The sequence below is a fragment of the Apodemus sylvaticus genome, chromosome 16 (assembly GCF_947179515.1).
Source record: "Apodemus sylvaticus chromosome 16, mApoSyl1.1, whole genome shotgun sequence".
In the NCBI taxonomy this organism is placed as follows: domain Eukaryota; kingdom Metazoa; phylum Chordata; class Mammalia; order Rodentia; family Muridae; genus Apodemus; species Apodemus sylvaticus.
The window spans coordinates 30391111-30411234 of record NC_067487.1 but is presented as its reverse complement, the minus strand read 5'-3'; the positions used below and the strand labels follow the sequence as shown (position 1 = coordinate 30411234).

The 20124-nt window shown below is 46.3% G+C and overlaps 1 protein-coding gene across 4 annotated transcripts in view; it reads left to right on the top strand.

Annotated features, from left to right (window-relative positions):
- Drosha (drosha ribonuclease III) overlaps positions 1-20124 on the top strand; it is a 111595-nt gene that overhangs the window by 16302 nt on the left and 75169 nt on the right. For all 4 annotated transcript variants that reach the window (XM_052159368.1, XM_052159369.1, XM_052159367.1 and 1 more), the window contains 5 exons: positions 2981-3122; positions 5389-5543; positions 8558-8638; positions 16198-16284; positions 18329-18415. In XM_052159368.1, coding sequence (XP_052015328.1) covers positions 2981-3122; positions 5389-5543; positions 8558-8638; positions 16198-16284; positions 18329-18415 — 552 coding nt within the window. The remainder of the gene's footprint in view (positions 1-2980; positions 3123-5388; positions 5544-8557; positions 8639-16197; positions 16285-18328; positions 18416-20124) is intronic.

Genomic DNA, 20124 nt, shown 5'->3' with positions numbered 1-20124 from the left:
AGAGGCAGCTGTCTGTCGCTGTTACCAGTTACTTTTCTGTTGCTGTGATAAAATACCATGACCAGAAACAGCGTAAGGGGAAGTTATTTTAGCTTGTGGTTAGAGTCCACAGTATCAGGCACGGGTGGGCATGGCAGGAGCTGGCCGGAGCAAGCAGCTGAGTGCCACAGTCAGAGTACTGACCAGGCCCCTCTACCTGCTTGTCTGCGGAGACCAGACAAGGCCCGGGCAGAGATCACATCACGGTGGCACATAGGCAACTCAAAGACAAAGAACTGGAGGCAGGGTGAGGCTACAAATGCTCAGCCTGTCCTGTCCTCCAGAGACAGTCTTCCTCTAGCTAGTCTGAACCTCACCCAGCAGTGCCACCTCCTGGGGACCAAGTGTTTATACGTGAGCCTGTGGGGGACAGTTCTCATCCAAACCATAACATCCCTCAGGGAAATCAATCCAAGTTAAGAATCACTATTGCAGAGAAAAGATGTTTTAAAAACACCAAATGTCAAGAGTATATAGTAGCTTAAAGAAGTATTCTGCATTCTTTGATGCTAATGGTCTTAATAATGGTGGCTTCGTGACCTTTAACCTATATCTCCTTTACAGTGGCGTGCATGCGTGTGTGTGTGTGTGTGTGTGTGTGTTTCCCCAAATGGGAGGTAAAGATTTGGGTTTCATTTTATTTAATAAAGTACATCATTCTCCTTCCTGTAAAAGTTATGCCAACCCAATTAATTATAAATTAGGCTCATATTTCTTTACTTGATACAAGGAAGATATAGAATAAAGGTCATTAATTGAATGAATGAGTAGAACAGTGGCCCTATAGGTTTAGGGCTCAGGAAGTTGGCCATGGCCATGTGACATTTAGTGTGACATTAGGTTAAGTAAGATGGAGTTTTGTTCTTCGAGATTTTGTAAATATAGAGAGATTCCTTGCTTTAGGGCAGGGCTGTATTTAGCAACACCGTTGTAAGTTGAAGATGTCTTTAGTCCAAGTTATACTTAATACACCCAGCAAAATGTCACAGTTAACCCTGCTCGCCCTCCAGCGTGCTCAGAGCACTTGGGTCCTACTCTGTCGTTGGACAAAAGTCATCTTACACGAAGTCTGTTTTATAATGAAGTATTCAGTAGCTCTTGTAAAGTTTCTGAAACAGGTATCCAAGGAATCCTGGCAGCATAGTGTGAAAGAGAATGTGGCCGCTGTCTCTTCATAATGGCGCAGATGCCTGAGAGCAGCGTCTCGCTGTCACTGCCCCGCGTCTCAGGAGAAGGCCATACAGCATTTGTTAATTTGGGAAAAGATTAAAACCCTAAATTTGAAATATATTTTCTTTTGTAAACATTTATTGTGTATGTGTGTGGTCATGTGAGTGATCACAGGACAGCTGTGCGAGTTGGTTTTCTCCTCCCACCAAGAAGGTTTTGGGGACGGAACTCACGTTGTCAGGCTCTCCAGCAAGTGCCTTCACCTGCGAGGCCCTCTTGCTGCCCCTGCAGTATGGCTTCTACTGAGTATGTATTGCTTTTGGACTGTCAGTTGCTTCTATTGTGACTCTTACCTGAGCAGAACTTGAAAGGTTTCCTTGTCTTTGGGAGTAAAATGATTGAGGACTCCATGACACTTGATAAAGTGTAACTAGAAGTTCCATTTCTCTGCTGCTTGAATGCCTTGGGTATAGAGGAGGCCGTGGTCAGCATTTGGTTAGTGGCTCCGGGTAGCATCTACCCCGGTAGTTGTCTTGAGTGTCCTCCACAGTTCCCGAATGGCACTGCGAGGGCATTGTATTCTTACCTCTGTCTGCATAAAGGACACAGAGCGTGGACCTTCTCCAGGCTCTGCTTCCGTCTCTGCCAGAGCCGTGCTGCTCATGTCCACGGAGTTTGTTTTCCTTTGCGGCCATTACAAAGCTTTATAAACTGTGTGGCTTGAAAAACAAGTGTTTATCCTTTCACGGCTCCAAGGGTCAGAAGTTCAGCTTGGATTGTATTGCCTAAATCAAGGTGTCGGAGGGCAATATGTTCCTTTCTGGAGCTCTGGAGAAAATCTTTTCTCATTACATTGCTGGCAGTTCTGGTTTTTTTTGTAGCTGTTGAGCAGAGGTTCTTGTTTGATTGCTCAAAGTCTCCTGTGGGCTCCTCACTGTTGGTAGCCATTTGTAGTTTTCCTCATTCCTGAGACTCTTCCGTGACAGCCCTGACATTCTTACCGCCTTCAAAGACAAGAAGATTCTAAGCCAAGTGCTTGGCTGCCGGTGTCTTCCCAGCTTCCCTTCTAATGACACAAGAGAAGGGGGCTGGAAGAATGGCTTAGACGGCAGTCACAACCGTCTGTACGTCTGACATCTCTCCTGAGGCACCAGGCAAACACACACACACACACACACACACACACACACACACACACACACACACACACACACGGTGCACAGAGAAGGTGGGATGGATGGCAGAGCTGTCAAGGCGGCAAGAGTCTTGGGGATGAGGAGGGATTGATAGAGAGTTTCCTCTTCAGGGTGATAGGTGACTCTTCTAAGTATGAAAAGTCTGCTTTTTACATTTTGCGGTCTTTAGGTCAAACAGTCTGGCCATTCATTGTGCTTTTCATTGTGTAAGGAGAGCGGGCAGCGGCAGGGACTCCAAGACTCTGCTGTAGAAGCCCTGGGCTTCTTGGATGTGCTTGTTGGGGAGAGAGGAAGGGAGGAGACTTTCTTTTTGTTCCAAGGGCCGTGGTATTTTTTAATGTCCCGTGCAGTGGGCATATGCAAACAGTTCCCATCCTGCTCAGTGGGTGTGAAACTCACACTGCTAAACCACCGGGCGTGTGTGGTTAGAAGCTTGCTGCCAGTGTGTGGTGTTTTCCTTTTCAAATATTGACTGCACTGGGGACTTACAAATGACATCTTGTAGTTAATGAAAGGTTTTTCGTGATGATCGTAAAATATGGCTACTCACCCTGATCCTTCTGTACTTTGCAAAGGGAGACTCTACTGTCGTAGGAACAAGCAGACTCCGTGATTTGTATGACAAATTTGAGGAAGAATTGGGGAACAGGCAAGAGAAAGCCAAAGCCGCCCGGCCTCCGTGGGAGCCTCCGAAGACAAAGCTAGATGAAGATTTAGGTGAGTTGAGAGAGCCCAAGACTGCTGGGCCAGCGCGGCTTAATTCCAGCCTTTGGGGAACCGGCCTGTGGATTCCTAACTCGAAATGTTTTCTTTTTTTCATTATATTTTTGTTAGCCGTAGTCAGCAAAGATGTGGTCTTACTTTCTCAGTTACATTCCAGAGTGTATAAGATCCTATTTTATAAGGTGGGCTAACCTGTCTATCTCTTGCAGAGTTGTCTAGCCTTAGAATCAGAAAAAATCCCTGTAAAATCGGGGGCTTGTGCCTTAAATTCTTGGAAGTGGGCAGGTGGGGCTGGAGAGATGGCTCAGCGGTTAAGAGCACTGACTGCTCTTCTGAAGGTCCTGAGTTCAATTCCCAGCAACCACATGGTGGTTCACAACCATCCTTAATGAGATCTGACATCCTCTTCTGGTGCATCTGAAGAGAGCTACAGTGTACTTAGATGTAATAATAAATAAATCTTTAAAAAAAAAGGAAGAAAGTGGGCAGGTGGCACTGCCCTGGCTCCTTCCGATGCTGGGCACGCCTTGTTTGAGGAGGAAGCCTCACTCTGGTGTGAAGGCTTCTACCTGCTGACATAGATGTTTTTCCCTTCATAGCCTATGTTTTAAGTGTCATTTTTGATGTTTGAAGTAGACGGTGAGAGTCTCCCCCGAGCCCGCTCCAGACTGCCTCTCCTTGTGCAGTCCAGTTAGCCTGAGATCTGATATCTCGCCCAGGCTGGACTTGAACTCATGGCTGACCTCTTGCTTCATCCTTCAAAGGCTTGCAGGTTACGGAGCCCTGGTGGTGTCTCTGAGCATAGGAAAGCTCTTTGCCACTTGATGTCCTTTGCCCCTAGCATGCTGCCATGCTCAGACGTCACTACACTTGATCGTGGCCAAAAAGTTGGGGCGTGGTCACAGTGAGGCTTTCAAAATGCCATCACTTCTGTCTAGCTCTGCCTTGCCCAGGTTCATTTTGTCTCAGGCCATGCAGTGGTGGCAAAATTAAAGACTCAGAACCAAACGGCCTGGCTGGGCATCCTTCTTCTCCTTAGCTGTGAAGTGACTTGGGCGTGAGGCTCCGTGTCTCGGTTTTCCCATGGAAAAGGTGACGGACGGTATGGTCTATCTAAGATGAACTTCATGGTACTGCATTTTGTTATTCCACTGCTACTTTCTGGTTCTTTCCTCAAGTTGTAATAAAACACAACACAAAGCATGCCGTCATAACCATTGGAATGATGTGGTTAGTACGTACCTTGTATTGCCAGGAGCCAGTTTGCAGAATTCTTCATCCTGAAAAACTGAAATGGTTCCATTCGGCAAAAATGCAGAAAGTCTCCCACTTCCAGCCTTCGTTACTTTCTGTCTCCCCGACTGATGGCTTCAAGTACCTCACCTAAGTGGAATCGAGGAATGTTTGTCTCCTGTGCCCTATTTCACACCTCGTCATTGTCTGTCTGGGTTCACGTCGCTGCTCTCAGGAACTCTGTCTTTTCTGGTTTTCTTGTTTGTTTTGTTTTTGTTTTGTTTTTGGTTTTTGGGATGGAATCTTAATTTAACCTGGCTTCAAATTCATTGGGTAGTTGAGGAGGGCCTTGAACTCTTGATCCCCTGCATCTCCTTGAATACTGGGATTATAATTGCCAGGGAAGGGCTATACTCAGACAGGACTAACGGCTTTATTTCTGTTATCAAGAGTGAGAAAGAGAAGGTGTTCAGTGTCGCTCTCCTCTACCTCGAGTCTGGCATTTGGGGTGCTCTTACCCTCCTTACCCCTAGGGTTGTTCTGTTGTGCTCAGAGCCTGTCCCAGGCCTGTGTACAGGCCTGGACTACCCGGCCCCTCCTCGCTCCCTCCCTCTCCCGTCAGCCTCCCCTGTCCAGTGGCTCACTTGCAAGTGTCCATTGTGTGAAATAGCCACTGACCTTTCTGGCTCATAGTAGACTAGCTCTTTATCGACACCATTTTTTACAGTGTGAAGTCATTATTACCGTGTTATTTTTACTGAATATTTGTCATTATTAGTTCTATTTTCTTTATAAAATCTGTATTTTTTCTATTTCCCAGCTGCACGATGACTTAGCACTCTGAAATGTATGTTTTTCATGGCATTGCTTAGCAGTCTTTGGTGTCGAGTGACCCCCTCAAACTATTACTGTAGGAGTGAACACTGATGCCAGCTGACCCGTGCCTTAGAGGTTTAGAGCATTCGAAAGTCTGCAGGGCCATTTTGTCACATCCATGAGCGTCTTCTGTGCTTCTCCCACCTTCTAGAGAGTTCCAGCGAATCTGAGTGTGAGACGGACGAGGATAGCACCTGTTCAAGCAGCTCAGACTCCGAGGTGTTCGACGTCATTGCAGAGATTAAACGCAAAAAGGCTCACCCCGACCGGCTTCACGACGAGCTCTGGTACAACGACCCGGGCCAGGTGCGACTGCATGTCTGCTTTTGCTCTGACAGCTGCAGGCCCTCATGTCATGGCTCTGACAGCTGCAGGCCCTCATGACACGTTTTCGGCTCCGGGCCGAGAAGGTGCATGCTGACTGGTATTGAAGCGGAACCTTACTCCCAGGGCTGTTAGCCATCTTTCAGAGCCGGTTCCCTTCTGCTTCAGAGTTCAGCTGCAGGGCGTGAGCCCAGAACAGCTGGTCAGTCCCTGCCTGAGTCACACTGGTGGCACCTGTGACCTTGTTCAGAGTTGAAGGAGGAGGAAGCAGAAAGGTGGAAGGAGGGAACAGCCTGCGGCCTTTGAAAAGCAGGACCTGGAGGGGACTTGCTAAGTAGTGAACAGAAGGAAGCATTCTATCCCATAGGAATTGTTTTAGTTGGTAACAGTTGTGAGTTTTTGTGAATTCTCTTCTTGGTTGAGCATGTAAACTAGTGGATGACATAGCAGCTGGAACATTTAACATTTCCTCATTATTTTGTTTTTTGAAGTAACATCAGATAAAATCAGTGTAAATAGGTATTCTTTGTTGTTGAGACAGAATCTCACTATGTAGTTTTGGCTGGCCTCTTAAGTGCTAGGTTACATACAGGCCTGTGACAGGGGGCTTGGTTCTAAAAATACAGTATCTTTATATCACATTGTGTCTTACAAATGCACAGTCCATATGAAAATGTGTCTTTTATGGATGCGATTTGTTATACATAGTAAGACATGTCCTGACATGTGTGGTAATTTACCAGTTACAGTTTTTGAATAAATTCATACCATTCAGGATTAGTTAGAATTTTCTTTTGATTCTTATTAGGTAACAGCTATTTTAAAAGCTTTTTAATTCTATTATTTTGTTTTAAGTGTCTGGGTCTCTCTGTGTACCACATGCAGGCCTTGTGCTCATGGTGGACAGAGAAGGGCGTTGGATCCTCTGCTTCTGGAGTGACATAGTTGTGAGCCACACTGTGCTAGGAATTGGATAGGGGTCCTGTGGGGGAGGAGCCAGGGTCCTAAACCATGGGCCGTCTCTTCTCTTCAGTCACAGTTGTTTTGTTTTTTTTGTTTGTTTGTTTTTTTTGTTTTGAAAAGGATTAAAATAATTGAAAGGACTGAGGAAGATGTACTTTGCGATGTCTTGGAATTCCGCTTTCAGTGTATTTTAAACCATGTTTTTGTAGCCACTACTCCAGGTTGACCTTGAACCTGTGACTTTTGCTGCCTCAGCTTCTCGAGTGCTAAGGGATTCTAAACAGATGCTACTACACTTAACGCTTTCCTTTCCGTTCAGATGAAGGGCTTACATGGCGTGTGCCAGGATTTACACAGCAGTTCATAACCCGTTGCTGTTCTCCATATATTTTTCTGAACTGTATACCTGTACTACAAGTTCTAGAACATTTTTGCCTGAAAAGAAACCTTTCACTGTACCTGGTCTTTTTCACTGGTGGTGGTTGTTAGTCAGGAAGTGTCAGTTCATGTGTGTGCGCGCGCACGCATGTATGCACGTGTGTTACTGTTCAGTTCAGCCTGCTAGGCCTACCTTGTTGCGCTGGTCTGTTGGTTGTGCTTGCTTTCCTGTCCTCAGTACACTTGAGCCTTGTGAAGAGGTCCATGTGAGAGGGAGCACGGGTGCTGGGGGAGGCAGGATGGTGGCTTTCGGTCTGTCTGCTGCCCTGGAAGCTGTGACGAGCACGAGGAGTGCGTTAGGATTTTTGATGAGAAGTTATTAAGCCTCGTATTTGCCATCTGTCACCTCAGATAATATCCTAACACTATCTTTTAGGTAATAATGTTATTTTCCTGCTATACCTCCTGGAGCTTTAGATTTCCCAAAAGACTAAAAAAAAAATTAAGTTTTTCACTGTACTGTTTCCTGCCAAAGTCTTACTGAGATATTTTCATTTATATTTTAATTGAGCACAATGAATTACAAAGCCCTAGTACTTAAAAAAAATGTATCAGTATATTGATACCCCTTGGCATCTAAGGAGATTGAGTCCAGGATCTGCAGAGATACCAGAATCCACAGGTGTAGAGTCTTATGAACACATCGTAGTATAAGTGACACACATCTCTTTTATGCTTTAAATCTCTAGATTACATATAATACCTAAATACACACATGAGCCATTCTGTTCGCTGGGTTCCATGCCCGGAGTGTGTCAAGTGTCATACTGCCTTCTTTCTCTCAGCGCTCTGGGGCTCTGGGATGGAATTCCCATCGTGGTTTTCGGTACACCTCAGCTCCTCCCTCTCTTCTCTTTAGGCCCAGCCTAAGCAGCTGCAGCAGCTCCCGTGGCACGTCCATTTAGATGCAGTTCCTTTTTCTTTCAGAACCTAGGTTGATTATTTGTTCTTCTTTCTCGAATAAGTGTTACGTGAGTTCATGGGCACTTGCTATTTATCTCCTTCTGCCTGATACTTACTGTTCTGTCTGAGAAGACGTTGTTCACGTACCGAGGAGATAGAAACAAGGTGGAAAGTGGAAGAGGGTGTATTAAAAGAGTGTGTGTGTGTGTGTGTGTGTATTCTGGACACTCTCCTGACCCCTGGGCTTTACACATACTTCAGTTTTTAAGACATTCAGTCTGTAGGTCATCTTCAGAGCAGACTAATTCAAAGTCTTCATACCTTTGGGATATGAAGTACATCTGTCTCTGTGAATGTAACATCATTTTTTCTTTTCCTGAAATAAGAGAGAGGAGAGAGTCCTGCGGAGAGGCAGGAGACAGTGGGGCAGACAGCGTGCTAACATTGGTGTTCCCTGCCTGGCTGCACACCCGACTTCATTCCTGGGTTTCCCAGTTTCCTTTTATCAGACTTTGTAGACACTTGGCAACTTTATTGGTTTGGGGACTTCAGTTTACTCTCCTAATCAGACAGCCGCTTCAGAGCCTCAGCGCTCATGACATTAGAGCTCACGGCTTCTAAGGCATCCTCGGGCTTCGCATGGATTTCCCCCTGTAACACTGACACACTGACCTGCATTCTGTTTCTGACAGATGAACGATGGACCACTTTGCAAGTGTAGTGCGAAAGCAAGACGCACGGGAATTCGGCACAGCATTTATCCCGGAGAAGAGGTAACTGGCTTCTGCTAACAGGGTTATGATTTGTATAAGCACCAAGGAGTCAGAAGTAGACAGACGCCATTGTTATTATTTTCCAGTAAATGGAATAATGCCATCGAAATACCCTTTTCACCGTCCCTATTATATATAGGCTCTGTTACTGACAATCATAGAGAAGAAATATATAATATTTGGGCTTTGAGTAGACTACAGAGTGTTGTCAAGGAAATTAAAAAGAGTTTGGAAAGCTCATGCGTGTTATATGTGCGATCAAGTGTCTTCCAACTGTACGCACTGTGGTATTAGTTTCCGGTGTTTATCGGAAGTGCTTATGAATTGCCCGGGGAAGTGTTCCCATTGGGGCTGTGAGGTGCATGTCCTTTTTCCCTGGGGACCTACCCTGCTTTGGATCCGCCGTAGCTCTTTATCAGGTCAGAGTTCGTCTCTACCAACTGTGAGTTCCCATTGACTGGATGCCCCAGCCCTGGTTTCTCAGACACTCTAGGCTTGAGGGAAGAGTACGGTCCTACTGTAGTCACTTGTGACCACTCCCTTTAGATTAGTTTCCTGTGATTTTTTTTTTTTTACTATCTGTTGGTTTTGTGAGTTATTTTCATTAATCCCATGATTACCATCGTATGATTCTACAGTAAGTCCTTACTTTCTATTTACAACTTGTTTGAGGCTCTATAAGACCTGCCTGGTAATTTCAATGACTTAATGACCTTTGAGGGTCAAGGGAGTGTAGGGAGTAGTTTTGACAAGGGTCTGTCTGTGGGTGTCCACCCCTGTGCTCTCCTTTTGTGTGGCTAGAACGGCCTTCATACCTTCACATCCCCTGGTCTGCAGAGGAACCCCTCAGGAAGCACATGACTCGGAAGAGGGTGCTTTGTAGCCGAGGATGGCCTCATAGGAGCCACCCTGTGGTGGGTCGGCAGCTGCAGCCTGCAGACAGACTGCATTCCTTCCCTACAGCTGGGTAGGAGCAGGCTTTTCCTGGGGGGGACCCTGAGCGCGCAGTGTATCAGCTGTCTGCCCGTGGGCAGTATTCTTGTTCGCTTTTGTAGGGGTAGAAGGGGCCTGGGTAGTCAGATAGCTACGGTGGATGGTAGATGGTTCTCAAGGGATGGTACCTGTGGTAGCTAGCCACGTATAGAAGCTTACTAACATGAGCTTAGCTTGGCCGAAGTGGGGCCTGTGCTGCTGGCGTCACGGCTGTGTGAAGCGTCCATCTCGGTACTGTGCTCATATTACTCAAGTGCCCACTCTGGCAGCTCTGGCTTGACATGATTGCCCTATCATTTTGTCTGGTACTCCTGTGCTTCTTCCACAGTAACTGTCCTCTGATAGTCACCATGCTGATGACTGAAGTCACTACACTCCTTCCCACTTGACCAATTACAAATCGCTCCGAAGACCTTTTCATTCTTGATCTTTTGGTCTTTTCCACTGAGGGCACTAGAAGCTACTTCTTTTTCCATTCAAAGTACCTGATGAGAGACACTTCTGGAACCGTTCACTGGAGAGATGTCCCCTCATTGGTGTCTTTCAAAGTCATCCAGAGAAGGACTGTAGTGCAGTCGGTTTTTCTTTGTAGACCAGGCCTGAGCTTTCATTGTAATGTTCTTGGTCATCAGCTGAAGAGGGAGGGATGCTGATGCCACCATGCTGGAGGATCCCAGCAGGGATCCAGGTCACCTGCCGGCCAGCCCGTCTGTCCCTTGTCCTGTTGTGTGTTCGATGCTGTCTGTGCCACCTTCCTTCAGGATGGATTGCCACCTGTGCCCCTCAGCTTAATTGCTTGTTGGGATCGACAGACTCCAGCTTGTGATGGGCAGGTCTGCACACATTGATTTGGTGTCCTAACGCCAGGCCTTCCCTAATAAAGAGATACCCTGCCTTTCCGTCCCTCACACCCACACCCCAAGGCATGTAATTCTTTACCAATGGTGACCAGGCATAGGTCCGGGGGACCAGCATTGTGATTCGCCAGTGTGATCTGTCATGGATTCCTCTTGGCACCTTTTCCTGACCTTGCTGTAGGATCTGCTGAATTGTTGGGTGACAATGACAGCAGTGCTTGTCCTTAGCCTAGACTTGCTAAGTGATCTTACTCAGACCCCAGTGGATACCACAACCTTTTGTGCCCCCATGTAATAGCTAGAGCAGTCTCGTTGGGTGTGGGTTTTGTTGTCCTGAACCTGTAGAGGACTTCCAGATGTTGTGGTTCTTTCTTCATCATAGGAGGGGAATTGTAGAATAATGTATCTTTTATTCTGGAGATGATGACCTGATCAAATCCTGTTGGATGTGGTGGGTCCTTGAACCTTTGTGGGGGTTTTCTCTGATCCTCTGTAGTAATAAACCTTTATTAAGGTTTCTAGCTTGAATAGCATAATACCACAGAGATAATGGAGCAGTTTGGTCTATGTCTGCACAGTTGGAACCTCTGTGAATATTATGATGGAGATACAATGTAGTGAGAAATTCCACACCTCATTTCTGATTGGGATGGAGACAGACAATTGTCTGGACGAGCTGCTGTGGCATTTGGTGTATGTCTCATTGAGCTACAGTGCTTGGCACAGCGGCTGCCATCAGAGCTGCTGCTTCAGAGACGTTATGGTGGCCCACTGTCACCCTCTCTGGAGAATTCAGCAGTACTGGTACTTCTGTGAGCCTGAAGGATAGCAGGGCTCTCTGTTTTTCTTGTAATGCAATATTGGTTTTGGTACTTGGGCTGGAGGAGTGGTGGGGGTAACTTAAGTAGAATTTTCCTAGTCATTCGATTAGGGTTGCTCTCCTTATACATTAGGAATCAATGAGGGAGAAGTTTCATATGCCAAGATACGTCAGCTACTCAGGGCTGGAGAAACACGTGCACGTAGATCTGAGGTAGACTGACTAAACTGCACTTGCCAACATTCCATCGTTCTGTCCGCCCTTACTAGGTGCAAGGATAACATATCCAGTCTGTATGCTACCGATGATTACTTGGCTACTGTGGCCAGTACTCACTGAACTGTCTGGCTATCTCTTTTCCGCTTTGTACAGAGTCTCAAGGAAATCATCTTAGGACCCGTTAGGAAAGATAGTGTACTCTGCACCAGCGTTAGTCGTGTTAGTCCCTGGGGCTGGATTACTTTTCCAGCCATTGGATTTCTAAAGATCTTGATGATGCTTGTACTACTGCTCAGGGCGTATGTAGCTTGACTGTTCAGGGAGTAACGTGCCTTTAGCCACTGGTTATTCTTCATTCTTCTGCTCGTATAAACTGCTCACCACCCCTGTTGATGGTCATTTATTTTGTACCCAGTGACAGCGTGTTCTCTTAACTGTTTCCATGGTCAAACCCCCTTGGCTGGCACTCTGATTTGACTAGTTATAATGATAATGCATCGCGGCTTCTCTTGGCTTAGTTTCTAGGTTCTGACCTCCCTGTTGTTCTTGACAGACTACTTGTCCCTGTTTGTCCTGGCTGACCAAGGATGCCACCACTGGTCTCGGTGGTGCAGTACTCCTCCCTGGCACATTTCTCTTTGTGTGTCCTTTGCGGAGTATCTGCACATTTCCTGGTTGTTGGTTGGTCCTACCTCCGTCCCAGAATACCTACCTCTTTCCTACAGTCTTTGGCTAGACACTTAGGAATTTCAGCATCACTTAGCAGTGCCATTGCTGTTTCGACCATTCCTGCCCGCGAAGGGAACTGTACTATCAACAGACTCTTCTTTAACCCAAGGCACTCTCCCCATATGGCTCCTTGCAGACTGCTGTGGCTGCCGGGATGCTGGTTCTTTCTTACTTTGGAAATAAGTCCTTTCTCCCAGACACCTGTACAACTGGGTTATGCTGTGAGATAACTGTCATCGTAGGTCTGTTGGCAAGGCGGCTGACTGATTGGGTACTGTATGTGGGCCGAGGTCTGGTGGGCACTGCTGTCTTACAGGATCTCCCATTGCCTTCTGGTACAGGTGAGTGATCTAAAGGTTCAGAGGAGTCTGGGGACTTAAATCTAAATGTCCCTGTCCCAGGTTTCCAGGGCCCCGACCTCCCTTGCTTGGCTCTCAGTTGTCCTTGAATTATGACTGTGTCGCAGGTCAGCTGTGGCTTGCTGGCCTTTTCTGACGGCTCACTGCCAGTGATGCCAAGTTCTTTCTGGGTCTTCACGAGGCCCTCTGGCCTCACATTTGGCTTTCACACTTCCCCGTTGTCCTCCGTTACACAGCGGATAGCATGTTTCTGTGGAGAAGTAGTCTTCTCGGGGAACTCTTCTGATTGGTGTCAGCCTAATAGGGAGCTTGCCGCAGACGAACACTGTCAGCCCCCCTGCTGCCAGGGAAGGTATGCGGAGACAAGCCCTGAAGAGGATTTCATGCCACACTAAGGATTGAAGAGCTTGGGGAAGATGGTATTTTAACCTCTGCCATCCATATCTAAAATCCATGACCCAATCCCCTTTTTTAAAAAAATAAAAAAAAATTTTTTTTTAATTTGGTTTTTCGAGACAGGGTTTCTCTGTGTAGCCCTGGCTGTCCTGGAACTCATTCTGTAGACCAGGCTGGCCTTGAACTCAGAAATCCACCTGCCTCTGCCTCCCAAGTGCTGGGATTACAGGCGTGCGCCACCACTGTCTGGCAAATTTTAAAATTTTTAAAAGTTGTTTTGGTTTTTCAAGACAGGGTTTGTTGTTATAACCCTGGCTGTCTTGGCCCTCACTTTATAGACCAGGCTGACTTCAAATTCGCACAAGGATCCACCAGCCTCTGCCTCTCCAGTATTGGGATTAAAGGCATGTGCCACCAGCACCGCCACCACCCAGCGGTAGATCCTTATGTTTTGCTCTATAGCCCTAAATACTTGGTGTGTAGTATGAGACCTTCCAATGGTGCCCAAGTCTCAGAGTCTGAAAGTAGGACTTGTCAGGCTGCCTGACACCAGGGTTCATTTGTACTGGGCATACCACCAGCAACAGGGGATCTGCTAGCCCGGTAGTGTTTCAGCTCTAAAATGCAGTCTTTGTTCCCATTTCCTTAGCTTATTTTTTCCTAATACTCTGCTACATATTAGCTTCTCTGGAAGTAGAGCTAAGCTGTCTCAGATGCAGGATTGGTCTGGTACAACTCAGGTCTGGATTTCCAAAAGACACCCCCCTACCCAAATACAAATGCAAACCTCTTCATAGTCATTTCAAAGAGCTTAAACCTTCTTAAAGAAAGACCCTTGGTAACTGTCTTAGATACAAGAAAGCAGGACCCATGTCCCAGATATCATGAACAGTTTCCTGTAGGGACCCTTCTGGTCAGTCAGTCATTTGTCCCATGGCTGTGTGTGACCCGCTTTGGCTATGTGTTTTATGGTAGTGCAGTCAGGATAAACTGTGTTGGGTGGTGCCTAAGGCTCAGTGATGTGAATTGAACTGAAGGAGAAACAACTCACTCCTAGGGATGCAGATGGACCGGACCTCTCCAAGAGTCCTGAGCATCATAGTTGGAGTGAAGGTGGGATTCTTAGAAGCAAATCATCACGTTAATTTCTGTGGGAGAATCAGGAGAGTGAATGGTGACCAGCTCTGGTTGGGGAATTCGGGCCACTCCACACTTGGTTTGGTGGCTTTGTTCTGCTTTTTGACCTGTGTCATGTACTTCTATGGAGATTTCTAACAGGCACGACATGGCAGAATGACTCTTTAGAGCACTCTGGGCCCCTTCGGTGGGTGATTCACTGGGGGTGGTCTGGATGCTGTTGTCGGGGTGGGAACTATGCCTCTGGTTTGCAGAGTGACAGTATGCCTGCGGCTCCTGCTGTGAAGGAGTGTGGCTGGCTCGGAAAGGCCTCGGTGTCGTGATGCCACTGAACAGGAAGGCAGAGTACATTTGTGGTTGTGAGACGAGGATCTGCTGATGAACCCCATGATGCCCCCAGAATCATTAAACCTCACCCACACTCACTCCTGCTGAGAGCGTGGCCTTTCGCAGACAGTGCCACCCGCTGTGGTTCCTGCCGGGAGCTGTGGGTGCAGTGCTCACCACACCACAGCTATTGCAGTGCAGCACAGGGCTGAGGTATGCACGCCCTTGCAGGGTAAGTGCAGACTGCATGCGTTAGGTACAAACACAACCAAACAGGCTCCCCTCAGAACCGCATCGCTCTGCTTGACTGGTCAGGAGCCCATGGTCGCTAGTGTTTATGCAGAGTAAGGCATTGTTTTTTGACCACATAGGACGGTGGTTAAGGAATCAGTTGTGACACACACAATTGGCTCAGATGAAAAAGCATTCACGTAGACACCGCTGAGTCCACAGAGATGTGTCCCCAGGTGGGTACAATTACAGTTGAACAGAAAAGATATAGGCTGCAACTCACAGGCCAAGAAATAGCACAGCTGGTGGCTGACTTCAAAAGTGGTAAGAATGTTCCTCTAAACAAGGTTCACCCTGGAGGAGGGCGTGCGCGCTATGTTCCCATACTCTGCTCCAGGAGCTGTTCGTGGCCTGGTGTGGACTGCACCGTAGCACTGGCCTCCTCACAATACACTCTGAAGAGTGAAGCAGGATGAGGACCACTAACACATCCAGGCAGATGTTTGCAAGGGTTATCTCCATGAGACAAGAGCACACTGGGAAAGCCCTCATCACGTTGTCTCTGGATCAGATGTTTTACAGTTGTTTTTAAAGGGTACCCAACACTGGCTAAACATTCTGTGGATCTATTCCTGCACAAACACCATGACCAAGAAGCAAGTTGGGGAGAAAAGGGTTTATTCAAGCTTACACCTTTCACATTGCAGTTCATCACCAAAGTCAGTCAGGACTGGGAACTCAAGCAGGCCAGGAAGCAGGGGCTGATGCAGAGGCCATGGAGGGATGTTACTTACTGGCATAGCTTCTAGAGTTAAGTTGGCTCTTCAAGCCCTGATTTCCCTGGAAAGGGCTAAGACTCCAGTGAAGGATTTACAGTAGTCCAGTACTTTGGACTATTGGAGGCCTGTGCAGACTCATCTCCTTATGAAGAGATCCAGTGCAGCTGTTTGCAGAGCGATAGGGCAGTCTTTCCTGGTGGCTGTGTCGAATGGAGCTCCCGCATGGGCTCCTGGTGGCAAGCCTCATGAGTTCTTCAAAGCCCTTCTGGATGCTGAAAACACTCACTTACCTATTGTACTGCATAGAACCAGATGATACCAATAACAGGTCCTGCTGTATGTACTAAGGTCTAGTCATGTTCCCCAGGTACCCAACTGATGACAGATACTGACTTACCTAGATTGTGTGTTTGGTGGGGCACACAGGCTGATGGACACTTCTGGTCTTACGGACACTTCTGGTCTTACTGAACACACTCACTGATCACAGGTCAGTCTGGTCCCACTTCACTGCTGCAATGGGAAGGTTGGAACCGGCGACCAGCCACATCTTGTATTCATATACTTACTATAAAGCAGGCAGTGTTTGTCCTATTAGTCTGTTGAGGAAGACATATTAAAACAGTAGTCAGGTGTGAAGCTGACAGCATAGTCTATTTGAAAAGAAAATCATTTTCTGTTTAATTTGTAAAGCATTTTCATTCCCCCCCAGGCAATCAAGCCCTGCCGTCCGATGACCAACAACGCTGGACGGCTTTTCCACTATCGGATCACCGTCTCCCCTCCTACCAACTTTTTAGTAAGTTTCTCATCATTATCCTCTAGCCTAGGATGGCCTGAAATAGTTGTGTAGACTCTGACAGTACAGTAATATGGTTAGAAAGCACATGTGCTATGCTCTAGCATCATTCTAAGTGGTGGGCATAGTTAACTAATGTCACAATGCACATCTGTGTCTATATTATCCACGTTACCCACGTAGGCCGTTAGTTCATATGCTGTGGATGAGGGCGAGCAGCTGTAGCTCAGGTCCTACGTGTGGTGGCTTCAGGTCCTACGTGTGGTGGCTTCAGGTCCTACGTGTGGTGGCTTGTAGAAGCCAGGGGATCTGCCCCAGGGTATCTGTCTGTATGCTACGCTCTGCTGCATTGCCTCTCATATTATGGGATTTGTTACTTTTAGTTACATGAACTGAAAAGTCTTGATTTCAAGACTATTCATAATTACATATTTCAATAATTCTACTTAGCTAGACTTCTTGTGTCATCAGCTTTACCCATTTAAAGTGTGTATTCATGATGTTTAACATAATTACTGACTTGTAAAACCACTACAGTCTAATTTTAGAACATTTGTCCTAAAAGAAACTTTTTATCCTTTAGGTGGCTTGTGTCTGTAGCCTATCCTTTCCCTAGGGGCCATAGAGTAGCTGCTTTTTTTTCCTTTTACTTGGACTGTTTTGTTTTGTTTTCTGAGATTTGCCTGTTATAGCATGTGTATGCACCTATTCTGCACAGAGCTATGCAACTTGCATCCTTTATAGTGAGTTTTTTTTTTTTATGGTCAGATAATACTGTGTGTGTGTGTGTGTGTACTTATGATTACAATGTGTTTTATTTATCCATTCAGTTGATGGGCCTTGGGTTGGTTGCATTGTTTGCTACTGTGAGTAATGCCAGTGGATTGGAGTATGTGTGTGGGGCTGAGGATGTGACCTAGCAGTTTAGAGCACTGGCTGTTCTCTCACACAGAAGACCCACTTTTGGATCCCAGCACCCACATGGCGGCTCCCAGCCCTCTGTAACTGCAGCTCTAGGGCACCTGATTCCCTTTTCTAGCTTCTCTGGATACCAAACATACACATGAAATAAAATAAAATAGGAAGAGGGAGGGATTGGGGGAAAGGGCAGGGAGGGGGGAAAGAAATATAATTATATTTTAATTACATTTTATTAGACAGCATTTGTATATGCTGGCCTATCAGAGTGGCTGTACCGCCCATTATTATTTCTTGTTCATCATAATCTTCTCGTTACATTTAGTCTTATTGGGTCACTCAAATATAAAGTGATGGTTACCTTGACAAAAGAAAGATGTGTGCATATAGATACTCTTTAGCTCGTCCCAGTTGTCATAAAGGTAATTTGTGAAATAATGATGCTTAGTGTCTGGGTAGCAAGTATGTTTTAGGCTGCCAGTCTCTATAATTTGCTCTACGTTTTGGCATTTAATATCGAAAGACTTGGCTATGGAGAATGACTTAGGAGGAGGAGAGTCTGTTGTGCCGAGAGCGACATTTAGATCACGCAGTCATAGATTCTGGTCCCAGGCAGTTGAAGACTTCCTGTGCCATCGCCTGGGCCCACTCTACTGCAGGGTTTGGTGGTCGTCCTCTCCTTGGGGATGGTGAGCATGCAGCCGTGGGGTTGAGCTTCTGACATTTCCAGCCCCTCGGGTCCTCCCTAGGTCATTTCCGGTCTGGACCCTGGCTCTGTCAGCCATATTTGTTCCAAAATATAGTCCAGGGAAGTATAACCAGCATTGTTGTGGGAATAAAGAAAAGGAACTTCTAGAAAAGGAAGCTACATATAGCCTTTAGTTTTCTTAATGGTGTACATAGAAGCATTATTGGTTATTTAAAATGTAGTGTGATACGTGACACCTGAAGCCAGAGAATTCCATTTCACATTCGTTTTTAGTGTATATTTTCCGATATTCAAGAAAATGTTGAGCCTACATAGTTGCTTTTGTTTCTTTCTTGAGTTAGTCTGTGTCTGGGTGGGTTCCTGCTCATGCAGAGGATATTAATTTAAGTCCTGTTTTGTTTTCTTGTTTACTTTTAGACTGACAGGCCAACAGTCATAGAATATGATGATCATGAGTATATCTTTGAAGGATTTTCTATGTTTGCACATGCCCCTCTGACCAATGTAAGTATTGGCTCCTGTCTCCTTCCTCAGACTACCCTCCCTTATCATTCTTTTCCACAAATCAAAATAAATCCCCTTTATGTGTTTATGACATTTATTCTGCATCCCCACCATGTGACCTGCAGGCCGCTGCAGCCGCCTCAGGCAGGCCTGTGAGCCTGCTAATGAGTCACAGGTCTGGGCTGCCTAAATGGTGGAAGTAAACATGTTAGAGTAACATTTTCAGAGTGTGAATCGTTGAAAAAGAGGATAAACTGTGGGGTGATGTGATGAACTATTTTGGGGTCCTTCAAAGGAAAGCTGAAGTTAGAAAGGTAACAGATGTCCCCAACAAAGGAAGGAGAAGCAGGACCTGCTCAGGACACTGACCCCGATGTGATCTTGCAGGGGTCCTGCTTTTGAATCCCAGGACTGTGTCTGTGTTCAGAGACTTGGTCCGACACAAGGACTCGTGATGTTTATCTGGTCGTTAGGGATGGTTTCCTGGGCATCAGTCTAAATGGATGCTCCATATCTGCATCAGAATCCTGCCTCCCGCTTTGAAGTTGGCAGCCTTGGAATTGTAGCGCTCATCTGGTCTTCAGGTGGACCAGTGATGCTGTGGTAGTGCTGGGAGGGGCCTGGCAGTACTTTACCTGGGCTGAGCCTTGTCCCATGGAACCTAGTGAGTGAGTCTCACTGTGCTGCTGGCCTGCAGTCAGAAAGTCCCCTTACTACACTTGGAATGTGAACTTTTCCACTGGAGGCTGAGTCTCAAGTCTTGCTCCTACCTTGCTTCTATCTGTCATTCCTTTTTACTTTATTAAGTAGATGTAATTCTAGATACCGATACTAACTTAAAACAGTGCTTTCTTATTTTTCTTATTCTATATTATATCAGCCTACAGATTTTTTTTTTTTTTTTTTTGAGGTCTCACTAAGTAGCCCAGGCTGGCCTGGAATTTGTTGACTAGCCCAGGGTCTTTAAGCACGGATCTTCTCACCTTAGTCTTGAGTGCATAGAGTAGAGGCAAGCATGACCTTATCTGGCTTTATTTTGGAGAATTTTCTTGCAGAAGATCGTCATATTATAAATATACGAAATCATAGGCTTCCTTATGATATTTTCATACACACATATTGTTGTAGCACTCTCAGATCTGCCTCTCCCCTCCTCTTGTTAGTTCCTTCCTCTCCCCATGTCTTAGTTAGGGTTTCTATTCCTGCACAAACATCATGACCAAGAAGCAAGTTGGGGAGGAAAGGGTTTGTTGAGCTTACACTTCCACGTTGCAGTTCATCACTGAAGGAAGTCAGGACTGGAACTCAAGCAGGTCAGGAAGCAGGAGCTGATGCAGAGGCCATGGAGGGATGTTTCTTACTGGCTTGCTTCCCCTGGCTTGCTCAGCCTGCTCTCTTATAGAACCCAAGAGTACCAGCCCAAATGTGGTACCACCCACCAGGGGCCCTCCCCCCTTGATCACTAATTGAGAAAATGCCTCACAGCTGGATCTCATGGAGGCACTTCCCCAACTAAAGCTCCTTTCTCTGTCATAACTCCAGCCTGTGTCAAGTTGACACACAAAACTAGCCAGTACAATTGACCCCCTGTCAACTTGACACACAAACACATCACTATTAAGCCTCAACCCTTACTTTCTTATTCATCCCCAAGATCTAAATTACTTTAAAAGTCCTACAGTCTTTACATATTAAAAGTTCAATCACCT